The sequence below is a fragment of the Bombina bombina genome, chromosome 3, assembly GCF_027579735.1.
Source record: "Bombina bombina isolate aBomBom1 chromosome 3, aBomBom1.pri, whole genome shotgun sequence".
NCBI lineage: Eukaryota > Metazoa > Chordata > Amphibia > Anura > Bombinatoridae > Bombina > Bombina bombina.
Genome location: NC_069501.1, coordinates 1,239,222,529 through 1,239,238,465, shown reverse-complemented (window position 1 = coordinate 1,239,238,465; position 15,937 = coordinate 1,239,222,529). Strand labels below are relative to the sequence as shown.

The 15,937-nt window shown below is 47.8% G+C and overlaps 1 protein-coding gene across 1 annotated transcript in view; it reads left to right on the top strand.

Annotated features, from left to right (window-relative positions):
• SPCS2 (signal peptidase complex subunit 2) overlaps nt 1-15,937 on the top strand; it is a 33,094-nt gene that overhangs the window by 9,338 nt on the left and 7,819 nt on the right. Inside the window, exons 2-4 of the mRNA XM_053708750.1 lie at nt 12,766-12,849; nt 13,463-13,623; nt 15,380-15,514. Of these exons, the coding sequence (XP_053564725.1) occupies nt 12,766-12,849; nt 13,463-13,623; nt 15,380-15,514 (380 nt within the window). The remainder of the gene's footprint in view (nt 1-12,765; nt 12,850-13,462; nt 13,624-15,379; nt 15,515-15,937) is intronic.

Below are 15,937 nucleotides of genomic sequence, written 5' to 3'. Positions count from 1 at the left end.
ATTTGTTATTCAGCGTTCATTAACCTTTTCTGTGCTTGGTCTTATCTTAAAGGGACAGTTTAGTCAAAATTTAACTTAGAAAGACATTTGGGTTTCATATCCCTTTTTCATTACAATTTTAAGCAGCTTTCTAATTTTCTCCTATTAATTTTTTTCCATCTCTTAGTATCAAATGTACTGTTTCTAATGGTCCTTTGTTACGTCACAATCTTTGGATTACACTCTAAATCTAAAATAAGCACAAACTAGGGATGCACTGAAATTTCGGCCACAGAAACGTTTCGGCCAAAAATAGCATTTTCTGTTATTGGGGGGGGGGGGGGGTTTGCCTGTTATTTTCGGTAAAATTATTTTGTAGCATATTTCAAATTTGATGCTAGCCTAGAGCTGCTTTTTGAGTTCATTTCTTGACTTACTGTTTTTACACAACTTGACAAATTTGTTCAAAATCTTGGAGCAATACCGAAAAGTTTACTATAATTTTCATGTTTGTAAATTACAGTAATGCCCCTCTTAAAGGGAGTCTCCTCAATAATTTTTTATTGTTTAAAAAGATGGGTAATCCCTTTATTACCCATTCCCCAGTTTTGCATAACCATAATATATTAATATACTTTTTACCTCTGTGATAACCTTGTATCTAAGCCTCTGCAGACTGCCCCCTGATCACGTGGCTTTTTATTTATTATCTTTATTGAACAAAGCAAATTTGAGGATAAAAGTGAATTGGAAAGTTGATTTAAATTACATGCCCTATCTGAATCATGAAAGTTTAATTTTGACTAGACTGTCCCTTTTAAATAAAAAATTGTCTAAACAAGTGTTTATTTCCAAAACGTACCATAAGAAGGGCTGCTCTTCCTCTTTCCACACCTGAACTTCAATCCTATAATATAAAAGGCCAAGTGTGTTTGTCCGAAGCTTTCATGCGCCGTAGAGACTGCGCAAAGACAAACTCACCTGGCCTTCAACAGACTAACCTGGCATCTGTGGCTGGCCGGGTGTGACGTGGGCGGGGCCAGGTGTGACATGAGAGAGAGCTCAAAAGAGGGGGGATAGAGAGAGTAAAAGAGGGGGGGGGGGGTAGAGAGAGTAAAAGAGGGGGGGGGGATAGAGAGAGTAAAAGAGGGGGGGGATAGAGAGAGTAAAAGAGGGGGGGATAGAGAGAGAGAGTAAAAGAGGGGGGGATAGAGAGAGAAGAGTTAAAGAGGGGGGATAGAGAGAGAGTAAAAGAGAGGGGGAGAGAGAGAGAGAGTAAAAGAGGGGGGGATAGAGAGAGAGTAAAAGAGGGGGGGATAGAGAGAGAGTAAAAGAGGGGGGATAGAGAGAGAGTAAAAGAGGGGGGGATAGAGAGAGAGAGAGAGAGAGAGAGTAAAAGAGGGGGGGATAGAGAGAGAGAGTAAAAGAGGGGGGATAGAGAGAGTAAAAGAGGGGGGGATAGAGAGAGAGTAAAAGAGGGGGGGATAGAGAGAGAGAGTAAAAGAGGGGGGGATAGAGAGAGAGAGTAAAAGAGGGGGGGATAGAGAGAGAGTAAAAGAGGGGGGGATAGAGAGAGAGTAAAAGAGGGGGGGATAGAGAGAGAGTAAAAGAGGGGGGGGATAGAGAGAGAGTAAAAGAGGGGGGGATAGAGAGAGAGTAAAAGAGGGGGGGATAGAGAGAGAGTAAAAGAGGGGGGATAGAGAGAGAGTAAAAGAGGGGGGATAGAGAGAGAGTAAAAGAGGGGGGGATAGAGAGAGAGTAAAAGAGGGGGGGATAGAGAGAGAGAGAGAGAGTAAAAGAGGGGGGATAGAGAGAGAGAGAGTAAAAGAGGGGGGGATAGAGAGAGAGAGAGAGAGAGAGAGAGTAAAAGAGGGGGGGATAGAGAGAGAGAGAGAGTAAAAGAGGGGGGGATAGAGAGAGAGAGTAAAAGAGGGGGGGATAAAGAGAGAGAGTGAGTAAAAGAGGGGGGGGGATAGAGAGAGAGAGTAAAAGAGGGGGGGATAGAGAGAGAGAGTAAAAGAGGGGGGATAGAGAGAGAGAGAGTAAAAGAGGGGTGATAGAGAGAGAGTAAAAGAGGGGGGATAGAGAGAGAGAGAGTAAAAGAGGGGGGGGATAGAGAGAGAGTAAGTAAAAGAGGGGGGGATAGAGAGAGAGAGAGAGAGAGTAAAAGAGGGGGGGAGAGAGAGAGTAAAAGAGGGGGGGAGAGAGAGAGTAAAAGAGGGGGGGAGAGAGAGAGTAAAGGAGGGGGGGGGATAGAGAGAGAGAGTAAAGGAGGGGGGGATAGAGAGAGAGTAAAAGAGGGGGGATAGAGAGAGAGAGAGTAAAAGAGGGGGGGATAGAGAGAGAGAGAGTAAAAGAGGGGGGATAGAGAGAGAGAGTAAAAGAGGGGGGATAGAGAGAGAGAGTAAAAGAGGGGGGGGATAGAGAGAGAGAGTAAAAGAGGGGGGGATAGAGAGAGAGAGTAAAAGAGGGGGGGATAGAGAGAGAGAGTAAAAGAGGGGGGCTAGAGAGAGAGAGTAAAAGAGGGGGGATAGAGAGAGAGATTAAAAGAGGGGGGGATAGAGTAAAAGGGGGGGATAGAGAGAGAGTAAAAGAGGGGGGGGAGAGAGCAAAAAGGAGGGGGGAGAGAGAGCAAAAAGGAGGGGGGAGAGAGAGCAAAAAGGAAGGGGGGGAGAGAGAGCAAAAAGGAAGGGGGGGGAGAGAGAGCAAAAAGGAGGGGGGAAGAGAGCAAAAAGGAGGGGGGAGAGAGAGCAAAAAGGAGGGGGGAGAGAGAGCAAAAAGGAGGGGGGAGAGAGAGCAAAAAGGAGGGGGGAGAGAGAGCAAAAAGGAGGGGGGAGAGAGAGCAAAAAGGAGGGGGGAGAGAGAGCAAAAAGGAAGGGGGGGAGAGAGAGCAAAAAGGAAGGGGGGGGAGAGAGAGCAAAAAGGAGGGGGGAAAGAGAGCAAAAAGGAGGGGGGAGAGAGAGCAAAAAGGAGGGGGGAGAGAGAGCAAAAAGGAGGGGGGAGAGAGAGCAAAAAGGAGGGGGGAGAGAGAGCAAAAAGGAGGGGGGAGAGAGAGCAAAAAGGAGGGGGGAGAGAGAGCAAAAAGGGGGGGGAGAGAGAGAGTAAAAGAGGGGGGGAGAGAGAGAGTAAAAGAGGGGGGGAGAGGGAGAGTAAAAGAGGGGGGGATAGAGAGAGAGAGAGTAAAAGAGGGGGGGATAGAGAGAGAGAGAGTAAAAGAGGGGGGGATAGAGAGAGAGAGAGAGTAAAAGAGGGGGGGATAGAGAGAGAGAGAGTAAAAGAGGGGGGGATAGAGAGATAGTAAGTAAAAGAGGGGGGATAGAGAGAGAGTAAAAGAGGGGGGGGAGAGAGAGAGTAAGTAAAAGAGGGGGGGATAGAGAGAGAGAGTAAAAGAGGGGGGGATAGGTTGAGAGAGAGTAAAAGAGGGGGGGAGAGAGAGAGAGAGAGAGAGTAAAAGAGGGGGGGATAGGTTGAGAGAGAGTAAAAGAGGGGGGGATAGAGAGAGAGAGAGAGAGAGAGTAAAAGAGGGGGGATAGAGAGAGAGAGTAAAAGAGGGGGGATAGAGAGAGAGAGTAAAAGAGTGGGGGATAGAGAGAGAGAGTAAAAGAGTGGGGGATAGAGAGAGAGAGTAAAAGAGTGGGGGATAGAGAGAGAGAGTAAAAGAGGGGGGGATAGAGAGAGAGAGAGTAAAAGAGGGGGGGATAGAGAGAGAGAGAGAGTAAAAGAGGGGGGGATAGAGAGAGAGAGAGAGTAAAAGAGGGGGGGATAGAGAGAGAGAGAGTAAAAGAGGGGGGGATAGAGAGAGAGAGAGTAAAAGAGGGGGGGATAGAGAGAGAGAGAGTAAAAGAGGGGGGGATAGAGAGAGAGTGAGTAAAAGAGGGGGGGATAGAGAGAGAGTAAAAGAGGGGGGGGATAGAGAGAGAGAGTAAAAGAGGGGGGGGATAGAGAGAGAGAGTAAAAGAGGGGGGGATAGAGAGAGAGAGTAAAAGAGGGGGGGATAGAGAGAGAGAGTAAAAGAGGGGGGGATAGAGAGAGAGAGTAAAAGAGGGGGGGGATAGAGAGAGAGAGTAAAAGAGGGGGGATAGAGAGAGAGAGTAAAAGAGGGGGGGATAGAGAGAGAGAGTAAAAGAGGGGGGGATAGAGAGAGAGAGTTAAAGAGGGGGGATAGAGAGAGAGAGTAAAAGAGGGGGGATAGAGAGAGAGAGTAAAAGAGGGGGGATAGAGAGAGAGTAAAAGAGGGGGGATAGAGAGAGAGTAAAAGAGGGGGGATAGAGAGAGAGAGAGTAAAAGAGGGGGGGATAGAGAGAGAGAGAGTAAAAGAGGGGGGGATAGAGAGAGAGAGTAAAAGAGGGGGGGGGGGAGAGAGAGAGAGAGAGAGTAAAAGAGGGGGGGATAGAGAGAGAGAGTAAAAGAGGGGGGGATAGAGAGAGAGAGTAAAAGAGGGGGGGATAGAGAGAGAGAGTAAAAGAGGGGGGGGAGAGAGAGAGTAAAAGAGGGGGGGAGAGAGAGAGAGTAAAAGAGGGGGGGATAGAGAGAGAGTAAAAGAGGGGGGGATAGAGAGAGAGAGTAAAAGAGGGGGGGATAGAGAGAGAGAGTAAAAGAGGGGGGGATAGAGAGAGAGAGAGAGAGTAAAAGAGGGGGGATAGAGAGAGAGAGAGTAAAAGAGGGGGGGATAGAGAGAGAGAGTAAAAGAGGGGGGGATAGAGAGAGAGAGAGTAAAAGAGGGGGGGATAGAGAGAGAGAGAGTAAAAGAGGGGGGATAGAGAGAGAGTAAAAGAGGGGGGGATAGAGAGAGAGTAAAAGAGGGGGGGATAGAGAGAGAGTAAAAGAGGGGGGGATAGAGAGAGAGAGAGTAAAAGAGGGGGGGATAGAGAGAGAGAGAGTAAAAGAGGGGGGGATAGAGAGAGAGTAAAAGAGGGGGGATAGAGAGAGAGAGAGAGAGAGAGTAAGTAAAAGAGGGGGGATAGAGAGAGAGAGTAAAAGAGGGGGGGATAGAGAGAGAGAGTAAAAGAGGGGGGATAGAGAGAGAGAGTAAAAGAGGGGGGGATAGAGAGAGAGAGTAAAAGAGGGGGGGATAGAGAGAGAGAGTAAAAGAGGGGGGGATAGAGAGAGAGAGTAAAAGAGGGGGGGATAGAGAGAGAGAGAAAAAGAGGGGGGATAGAGAGAGAGAGAGTAAAAGAGGGGGGATAGAGAGAGAGAGTAAGTAAAAGAGGGGGGGATAGAGAGAGAGAGAGTAAGTAAAAGAGGGGGGGATAGAGAGAGAGTAAAAGAGGGGGGGGAGAGAGAGTAAGTAAAAGAGGGGGGGGATAGAGAGAGAGAGAGAGAGTAAGTAAAAGAGGGGGGGATAGAGAGAGAGAGTAAAAGAGGGGGGGGATAGGTTGAGAGAGAGTAAAAGAGGGGGGGATAGAGAGAGAGAGAGAGTAAAAGAGGGGGGGATAGAGAGAGAGAGAGTAAAAGAGGGGGGGGATAGAGAGAGAGAGAGAGTAAAAGAGGGGGGGATAGAGAGAGAGAGTAAAAGAGGGGGGGGATAGAGAGAGAGAGAGTAAAAGAGGGGGGATAGAGAGAGAGTAAAAGAGGGGGGATAGAGAGAGAGAGAGTAAAAGAGGGGGGGATAGAGAGAGAGTAAAAGAGGGGGGGATAGAGAGAGAGTAAAAGAGGGGGGATAGAGAGAGAGAGAGTAAAGAGGGGGGATAGAGAGAGTAAGTAAAAGAGGGGGGGATAGAGAGAGAGAGTAAAAGAGGGGGGGATAGAGAGAGTAAAAGAGGGGGGGATAGAGAGAGTAAAAGAGGGGGGGATAGAGAGAGAGAGTAAAAGAGGGGGGGATAGAGAGAGAGAGTAAAAGAGGGGGGGATAGAGAGAGAGAGTAAAAGAGGGGGGGATAGAGAGAGAGAGTAAAAGAGGGGGGGATAGAGAGAGAGAGAATAAAAGAGGGGGGGATAGAGAGAGAGAGAGTAAAAGAGGGGGGGATAGAGAGAGAGAGTAAAAGAGGGGGGGATAGAGAGAGAGAGTAAAAGAGGGGGGGATAGAGAGAGAGAGTAAAGAGGGGAGAGAGAGAGAGAGTAAAAGAGGGGGGGATAGAGAGAGAGAGAGTAAAAGAGGGGGGGATAGAGAGAGAGTGAGTAAAAGAGGGGGGGATAGAGAGAGAGAGTAAAAGAGGGGGGGATAGAGAGAGAGAGTAAAAGAGGGGGGGGATAGAGAGAGAGAGTAAAAGAGGGGGGGATAGAGAGAGAGAGTAAAAGAGGGGGGGATAGAGAGAGAGAGTAAAAGAGGGGGGGATAGAGAGAGAGAGTAAAAGAGGGGGGGGATAGAGAGAGAGAGTAAAAGAGGGGGGATAGAGAGAGAGAGTAAAAGAGGGGGGGATAGAGAGAGAGAGTAAAAGAGGGGGGGATAGAGAGAGAGAGTTAAAGAGGGGGGATAGAGAGAGAGAGTAAAAGAGGGGGGATAGAGAGAGAGTAAAAGAGGGGGGATAGAGAGAGAGAGAGTAAAAGAGGGGGGGATAGAGAGAGAGAGAGTAAAAGAGGGGGGATAGAGAGAGAGTAAAAGAGGGGGGGGGGATAGAGAGAGAGTAAAAGAGGGGGGATAGAGAGAGAGAGAGTAAAAGAGGGGGGGATAGAGAGAGAGAGAGTAAAAGAGGGGGGGATAGAGAGAGAGAGTAAAAGAGGGGGGGGGAGAGAGAGAGAGAGAGAGTAAAAGAGGGGGGGATAGAGAGAGAGAGTAAAAGAGGGGGGGATAGAGAGAGAGAGTAAAAGAGGGGGGGATAGAGAGAGAGAGAGTAAAAGAGGGGGGGAGAGAGAGAGAGTAAAAGAGGGGGGGATAGAGAGAGAGTAAAAGAGGGGGGATAGAGAGAGAGTAAAAGAGGGGGGATAGAGAGAGAGAGTAAAAGAGGGGGGGATAGAGAGAGAGAGTAAAAGAGGGGGGGATAGAGAGAGAGAGTAAAAGAGGGGGGATAGAGAGAGAGAGAGTAAAAGAGGGGGGGATAGAGAGAGAGAGTAAAAGAGGGGGGGATAGAGAGAGAGAGAGTAAAAGAGGGGGGGATAGAGAGAGAGAGAGTAAAAGAGGGGGGGATAGAGAGAGAGAGAGTAAAAGAGGGGGGGATAGAGAGAGAGAGTAAAAGAGGGGGGGATAGAGAGAGAGAGAGTAAAAGAGGGGGGGATAGAGAGAGAGAGAGTAAAAGAGGGGGGATAGAGAGAGAGTAAAAGAGGGGGGGATAGAGAGAGAGTAAAAGAGGGGGGGATAGAGAGAGAGTAAAAGAGGGGGGGATAGAGAGAGAGAGAGTAAAAGAGGGGGGGGATAGAGAGAGAGAGAGTAAAGAGGGGGGGATAGAGAGAGAGTAAAAGAGGGGGGATAGAGAGAGAGAGAGAGAGTAAGTAAAAGAGGGGGGATAGAGAGAGAGAGTAAAAGAGGGGGGGATAGAGAGAGAGAGTAAAAGAGGGGGGATAGAGAGAGAGAGTAAAAGAGGGGGGGATAGAGAGAGAGAGTAAAAGAGGGGGGGATAGAGAGAGAGAGTAAAAGAGGGGGGGGATAGAGAGAGAGAGTAAAAGAGGGGGGGATAGAGAGAGAGAGAAAAAGAGGGGGGATAGAGAGAGAGAGAGTAAAAGAGGGGGGATAGAGAGAGAGAGTAAGTAAAAGAGGGGGGGATAGAGAGAGAGTAAGTAAAAGAGGGGGGGATAGAGAGAGAGTAAAAGAGGGGGGGGAGAGAGAGTAAGTAAAAGAGGGGGGGATAGAGAGAGAGAGAGAGAGAGAGTAAGTAAAAGAGGGGGGGATAGAGAGAGAGAGTAAAAGAGGGGGGGGATAGGTTGAGAGAGAGTAAAAGAGGGGGGGATAGAGAGAGAGAGAGAGTAAAAGAGGGGGGGATAGAGAGAGAGAGAGTAAAAGAGGGGGGGATAGAGAGAGAGAGAGAGAGTAAAAGAGGGGGGGATAGAGAGAGAGAGTAAAAGAGGGGGGGGATAGAGAGAGAGAGAGTAAAAGAGGGGGGATAGAGAGAGAGTAAAAGAGGGGGGATAGAGAGAGAGAGAGTAAAAGAGGGGGGGATAGAGAGAGAGTAAAAGAGGGGGGGATAGAGAGAGAGTAAAAGAGGGGGGATAGAGAGAGAGAGAGTAAAAGAGGGGGGATAGAGAGAGTAAGTAAAAGAGGGGGGGATAGAGAGAGAGAGTAAAAGAGGGGGGGATAGAGAGAGTAAAAGAGGGGGGGGATAGAGAGAGAGAGTAAAAGAGGGGGGGATAGAGAGAGTAAAAGAGGGGGGGATAGAGAGAGAGAGTAAAAGAGGGGGGGATAGAGAGAGTAAAAGAGGGGGGGATAGAGAGAGAGAGTAAAAGAGGGGGGGATAGAGAGAGAGAGTAAAAGAGGGGGGGATAGAGAGAGAGAGAATAAAAGAGGGGGGGATAGAGAGAGAGAGAGTAAAAGAGGGGGGGATAGAGAGAGAGAGTAAAAGAGGGGGGGATAGAGAGAGAGAGTAAAAGAGGGGGGGATAGAGAGAGAGAGTAAAAGAGGGGGGATAGAGAGAGAGAGAGTAAAAGAGGGGGGATAGAGAGAGAGAGTAAGTAAAAGAGGGGGGGATAGAGAGAGAGTAAAAGAGGGGGGGATAGAGAGAGAGTAAAAGAGGGGGGGATAGAGAGAGAGAGTAAAAGAGGGGTGGATAGAGAGAGAGAGTAAAAGAGGGGGGGATAGAGAGAGAGAGAGAGAGTAAAAGAGGGGGGATAGAGAGAGAGAGTAAAAGAGGGGGGGATAGAGAGAGAGAGTAAAAGAGGGGGGATAGAGAGAGAGTAAAAGAGGGGGGGATAGAGAGAGTAAAAGAGGGGGGGATAGAGAGAGAGAGTAAAAGAGGGGGGATAGAGAGAGAGAGTAAAAGAGGGGGGATATAGATAGAGAGTAAAAGAGGGGGGGATAGAGAGAGTAAAAGAGGGGGGGATAGAGAGAGAGAGTAAAAGAGGGGGGATAGAGAGAGAGAGTAAAAGAGGGGGGATAGAGAGAGAGAGTAAAAGAGGGGGGGTAGAGAGAGAGAGTAAAAGAGGGGGGATAGAGAGAGTAAAAGAGGGGGGGATAGAGTAAAAGGGGGGGGATCGAGAGAGAGAGTAAAAGGGGGGGAGAGAGCAAAAAGGGGGGGGGAGAGAGCAAAAAGGAGGGGGGAGAGAGCAAAAAGGAGGGGGGAGAGAGCAAAAAAGAGGAGGGGGGAGAGAGCAAAAAGGAGGGGGGAGAGAGCAAAAAGGAGGGGGGGAGAGAGCAAAAAGGAGGAGGGGGGAGAGAGCAAAAAGGAGGAGGGGGGAGAGAGCAAAAAGGAGGAGGGGGGGAGAGAGCAAAAAGGAGGAGGGGGGAGAGAGCAAAAAGGAGGAGGGGGGAGAGAGCAAAAAGGAGGAGGGGGGGGAGAGAGCAAAAAAGAGGAGGGGGGGGAGAGAGCAAAAAAGAGGAGGGGGGGAGAGAGCAAAAAAGAGGAGGGGGGGGAGAGAGCAAAAAAGAGGAGAAGGGGGAGAGAGCAAAAAAGAGGAGGGGGGGGGAGAGAGCAAAAAAGAGGAGGGGGGGGAGAGAGCAAAAAAGAGGAGGAGGGGGGAGAGAGCAAAAAAGAGGAGGGGGGGGAGAGAGCAAAAAGGAGGAGGGGGGGAGAGAGCAAAAAGGAGGAGGGGGGAGAGAGCAAAAAGGAGGAGGGGGGGAGAGAGCAAAAAAGAGGAGGGGGGGGGAGAGAGCAAAAAAGAGGAGGGGGGGGAGAGAGCAAAAAAGAGGAGGGGGGGGAGAGAGCAAAAAAGAGGAGAAGGGGGAGAGAGCAAAAAAGAGGAGGGGGGGGAGAGAGCAAAAAAGAGGAGGGGGGGGGAGAGAGCAAAAAAGAGGAGGGGGGGGGAGAGAGCAAAAAAGAGGAGGGGGGGGGAGAGAGCAAAAAAGAGGAGGGGGGGGGGAGAGAGCAAAAAAGAGGAGGGGGGGGAGAGAGCAAAAAAGAGGAGGGGGGGGAGAGAGCAAAAAAGAGGAGGGGGGGGAGAGAGCAAAAAAGAGGAGGGGGGGGAGAGAGCAAAAAAGAGGAGGGGGGGGAGAGAGCAAAAAAGAGGAGGGGGGGGGGGGAGAGAGCAAAAAAGAGGAGGGGGGGGAGAGAGCAAAAAAGAGGAGGGGGGGGAGAGAGCAAAAAAGAGGGGAGTGAAAGCAAAAGAGGGGGAGAGAGAGAGAGCAAAAGAGGGGGGGAGAGAGAGAGCAAAGGAGGGGGGGAGAGAGAGAGAGCAAAAGAGGGGGGGGAGAGAGAGCAAAAGAGGGGGGGAGAGAGCAAAAAAGAGGAGGGGGGGAGAGAGCAAAAAAGAGGAGGGGGGGAGAGAGCAAAAAAGAGGAGGGGGGGAGAGAGCAAAAAAGAGGAGGGGGGGAGAGAGCAAAAAAGAGGAGGGGGGGAGAGAGCAAAAAAGAGGAGGGGGGGGAGAGAGCAAAAAAGAGGAGGGGGGGAGAGAGCAAAAAAGAGGAGGGGGGGAGAGAGCAAAAAAGAGGAGGGGGGGAGAGAGCAAAAAAGAGGAGGGGGGGAGAGAGCAAAAAAGAGGAGGGGGGGAGAGAGCAAAAAAGAGGAGGGGGGGAGAGAGCAAAAAAGAGGAGGGGGGGAGAGAGCAAAAAAGAGGAGGGGGGGGAGAGCAAAAAAGAGGAGGGGGGAGAGAGCAAAAAGAGGAGGGGGGGAGAGAGCAAAAAAGAGGAGGGGGGGAGAGAGCAAAAAAGAGGAGGGGGGGAGAGAGCAAAAAAGAGGAGGGGGGGAGAGAGCAAAAAAGAGGAGGGGGGGAGAGAGCAAAAAAGAGGAGGGGGGGAGAGAGCAAAAAAGAGGAGGGGGGGAGAGAGCAAAAAAGAGGAGGGGGGGAGAGAGCAAAAAAGAGGAGGGGGGGGAGAGAGCAAAAAAGAGGAGGGGGGGAGAGAGCAAAAAAGAGGAGGGGGGGAGAGAGCAAAAAAGAGGAGGGGGGGGAGAGAGCAAAAAAGAGGAGGGGGGGAGAGAGCAAAAAAGAGGAGGGGGGGAGAGAGCAAAAAAGAGGAGGGGGGGAGAGAGCAAAAAAGAGGAGGGGGGGAGAGAGAAAAAAAGAGGAGGGGGGGAGAGAGCAAAAAAGAGGAGGGGGGGAGAGAGCAAAAAAGAGGAGGGGGGGAGAGAGCAAAAAAGAGGAGGGGGGGAGAGAGCAAAAAAGAGGAGGGGGGGGAGAGAGCAAAAAAGAGGAGGGGGGGAGAGAGCAAAAAAGAGGAGGGGGGGAGAGAGCAAAAAAGAGGAGGGGGGGAGAGAGCAAAAAAGAGGAGGGGGGGAGAGAGCAAAAAAGAGGAGGGGGGGAGAGAGCAAAAAAGAGGAGGGGGGGAGAGAGCAAAAAAGAGGAGGGGGGGAGAGAGCAAAAAAGAGGAGGGGGGGAGAGAGCAAAAAAGAGGAGGTGGGGAGAGAGCAAAAAAGAGGAGGTGGGGAGAGAGCAAAAAAGAGGAGGGGGGGAGAGAGCAAAAAAGAGGAGGGGGGGAGAGAGCAAAAAAGAGGAGGGGGGGAGAGAGCAAAAAAGAGGAGGGGGGGAGAGAGCAAAAAAGAGGAGGGGGGGAGAGAGCAAAAAAGAGGAGGGGGGGAGAGAGAGAGCAAAGGAGGGGGGGAGAGAGAGAGCAAAGGAGGGGGGGGAGAGAGAGAGCAAAGGAGGGGGGGAGAGAGAGAGCAAAGGAGGGGGGGGAGAGAGAGCGCAAAGGAGGGGGGGAGAGAGAGCGCAAAAGAGGGGGGGAGAGAGAGAGCAAAGGAGGGGAGGGGAGAGAGCAAAGGAGGGGAGGGGAGAGAGCAAAGGAGGGGGGGGGGAGAGAGCAAAGGAGGGGGGGGAGAGAGCAAAAAGGGGGGGAGAGAGCAAAGGGGGGGAGAGAGAGATCAAAAGAGGGGGGGCGGAGAGAGAGCAAGGAGTGGAACCGCTGTACTGCAAAAAATGGCCCGTGTACACGGGCTTTAGGACTAGTAATCTATAAATAATAATAAAAACAGAAGGTGCCTTGTGGGGATCGGAGGGTTCATTCTCTCCCTTGCAAATAAATGAGCAGGGTACTCAAGTGTGCTGTATCAAGCATTTTGTATCACTGTTTTATTGTGCCCATGGACAGCGCTGCGGAATATGTTGGCACTTTATAAATAAAGTATAATAATATCAAGCGTGTACCAGCTCACTGACTCTCTGGAACTCACAGGAAGGTGCAGGGAAAACGCCCCCCCCCCGTAATGGCTGCTGTAAACCACTGTGTAACCTACTACCACCACCACACCGTGAGATAAAAACACTTGTTTAAATCGGTGTGTACACCATAACCAAAGGGGGTAAAAAGCAGAGACCCCCATCATAGCTCATTCAGTTAACTCCAGAATAGCAGTGCGCTACAAGGAGCTAGCTGGGCACTTCTGCTGAGCCAATGACAAGAGGCATTGGTTTGTAGCCACCAATCACCAGCTAGCTCCTAGTAGTGCGCTGCTGCTCCTGAGCATATCTAGTTTGACCTCTTTTAGTTGTTAAACTCATAAAAGTATTTAATTATTGGGCTATTGTTATTGTATACATACATTTTATTTTTGCACTTTTATTGAACTATAACTATTTTGCTAGTCTGCTCAGTATTAAGGATAGGAAAACTGCTGACCAGTGGGAATTTCCATCATTACTGCTTGTATTGTAGTGTAAAATCACAGTGCTATTACTAGACGTGGTCACCCTGAACAAGGTATTGTTCACAAGCTGCACATTTTGCGTTTACATGTGCACACATTTGTAGCATGGATTGTGTACTGCTCTATAACACCACTTCCCTGTTCTGAGTAATATGCACTAATAAGTTACGTTTCCTTTCCTCCTACAGTGGAAGATTGATGATAAACCAGTAAAAGTTGACAAATGGGACGGTTCAGCAGTTAAGAACTCCTTGGATGATGCAGCCAAAAAGGTACAGGCAATTTCTGTAATTCACTATACTATATGCTTCCTGATAAAAACAATAGACGCTTTGTGCAGGTAAAGTCACACAAAAGCACTGAAATAGACATTAAGTTCAGTAAACGCAAAAGTGTAAAAATGACTGCAGCAGAGTTGTGAAGGGGTTAATATATTGCATTAAAGGGATAGTCTAGTCAAAATTAAACTTTAATGAGCAGCAATTATAAGCGGCATTCTAATTTACTCCTATTATCAATTTTTCTTCATTCTCTTGATATCTTTATTTTAAAAAGCTAGAATTTAAGCTTAAGAGCCGGCCCATTTTTGGTTCAGCACCTCGGTAGAGCTTGCTGATTGGATGGCAACATTTAGACACCAGTCAGCAAGCGCTACCCAGGTGCTGAACCAAAAATGGGCCGGCTCCTAAGCTTACAGTCCAGCTTTTTTAAAATAAAGATACCAAGAGAACGAAGAAAAATTGATAATAGGAGTAAACTAGAAAGTGGCTTAGAATTTCTGCTCATATCTAAATCCTTAAAATGCGATTTTGACTAGACTGTCCTTTTTTAAATGTCTCATCTTGGTTCTATAGGTCTAATAAAATCTGTCTCTTGTCTGACCAGGTCCTTCTGGAGAAGTACAAGTATGTAGAGAACTTCTGCCTGATTGACGGCCGCCTCATTATCTGCACCATCTCCTGTGTCTTTGCCATTGTGGCCTTGGTGTGGGACTATTTGCATCCGTTCCCAGAATCTAAGCCTGTCTTGGCCTTCTGTGTCATATCATATCCTTTTAATGCTGTAGTACTTTGGTGCCATGTGTGTATACAGTGCTTGTTGTTTCCCCCTGCCAGTACTAAATGCAGATAGCTCATGCAGTAGGAAACGTCCTTATGGTCATGATTAATGCGCAGGTTAAATCTCTATAAGGCATGGAAGATTTGTATCACTATAACATTTTGTATGGGCTGGGTTCATTGAAAAGGTAAACTTGCATGCATTGTATAAAAACAAACTTTCTACTACAATGGCTGCTTCCTTCTTGCTTTCTGAGTACAAAGTGTTGTCCCAGGAGGTGACCTGTGCAAAGACAGCACAATCTGTCGTGTCGGTAAAGCTACTTTGTAGGGGGACAGGGGCTGATTAAAGAGACACGAGGACCAGTGTCTCACGCAGACACCACAATAGGGCTGTTTGTCATGTCAAGAGGATGTGGACAGAAATAAAAAGGAGTTAAAAATTGTACCTTTAACCCTTTGAGTGCTAAGCACTTTCCCACCTGGGTGTTATCTGATTTGAGGGTTTTTTAATTATTTTTTTTTAAACTTCGTTTTTTGTTTTGTTTGTTTTTTTTAGATCCCCAAGACTTATACCATCTTGGTGGGTGGGAGACCCGATCGCTGGGTTAGGAGTGGGTGGGAGCCCCCAGATCTCCCTCAAGGTGGTAGAGTGCTAGCAAAGGCTCTGAGCCATCGTTGGCACCTGAGTGGGAAACTCTGCGACGGCTCAGAGACATCATCAGCACTCAAGGGGTTAAAAACTTTTAAAGGGACATAAAACCCAACATACAATGTTAAACTACTTTCCAATTTACTTATACTAAGTTTTCTTGTTACCTTTCTGCTTTTCAACAAAGTATAAGCTCAGGAGTGTGCACGTGTCTGCAGCAGTTTTGCACAATGCACTAGATGGCAGCACTATTTGCTGTCATGTAGTACCTCAGACGTGCACTCTCCCTATCTAGATATCTCTTTAACAAGAATATCAAGAGAATAAAGCTAATTTGATAAGTAAATCGGACAAATGTTTAAAATTCTATTCCCCATCTGAATCGTGAAAGAAAAATTTTGTTTTTTAAAGGAGAGCTTTTTCAGCAAGTCTAATAAACCTTTTTTCCTGTTATGTCTGTATAATGGGTGGTACCTTTTTGCATTTATTAATCTGTATAATGTGGCCCCCAATATGTAATAATTATATCTCTTTAATGACTAATAATTTTCTTTAAAAAGCATGCTTACATGTTACAAGACGAGTTTTTTTTAAAAATGTAAAAGAAATTAGAGAATGAATTTCACCAATTAATCCACAGCTAAAACCCCACAGTAGTGATATAAACGTGTCTGGCATTTTAATACTTTGCAGGACCTTTTTTATTTTATTTATTTATTTAAAGTTCTATATTTTTTAAAAGGTTGTTTTAATCTCCTCTTTATGTCCCTTTAAAATCTGGCCTGTTTGAGTTCATTGAGGACTAAAACTGAGTAACTCTGGATAAGTGTGTGTTATTCAGCTTGTAACTGGGGTAGTAATTCTGCACGATTCCTGTTTTCTCCAGACTGAAGGCTATAAAGAGTAGACAAGTGTTTGTTGACTCGTTGGCAGATCTTTGTGTGTTGCACTCTCACAAGAATATCTGAATCGTGCCAGTCACAGCCATGTTTGGCTTTTGTTTTACCAATGAATCAATAAGTGCACAACTCTAAATAAGAGTCATAACCTACAACTTATTTATCCTGTGTGTAATCCTTATCTACATTGTACTTATTTTCTCATGATGGGCGTCCTCACCATTTATACCTCCTATAAGGAAAAAAGCATCTTCCTAGTTGCTCACAGAAAGGATCCTGCTGGGATGGACCCAGATGATGTTTGGCATCTTTCATCCAGCCTGAAAAGGTAAAGCAATCCAGATGCCAGTGATGGAAACTGTACTTCCCATGTGTACATGCGATATCATTTCCATAATGCTGTGCACAATACAATGTATGACGCAGACAGTCATTGCACAAATGCAGCATCTAAAATGCACCATGACCATATGGCAGTTGGAAGAAGTTGAAGCAGGCGGATTCAGTTATTCACGCACCTTGGAGCTGTAGATTCCTTAAGCTTTGCATTATATGATGGTGTTTTCTTTCATGTAATTAGCAAGAGTCCATGAGCTAGTGACGTATGGGATATACAATCCTACCAGGAGGGGCAAAGTTTCCCAAACCTCAAAATGCCTATAAATACACCCCTCACCACACCCACAATTCAGTTTTACAAACTTTGCCTCCTATGGATTTCTACGTTGATATGCGCTTCTCAGCATTGTTG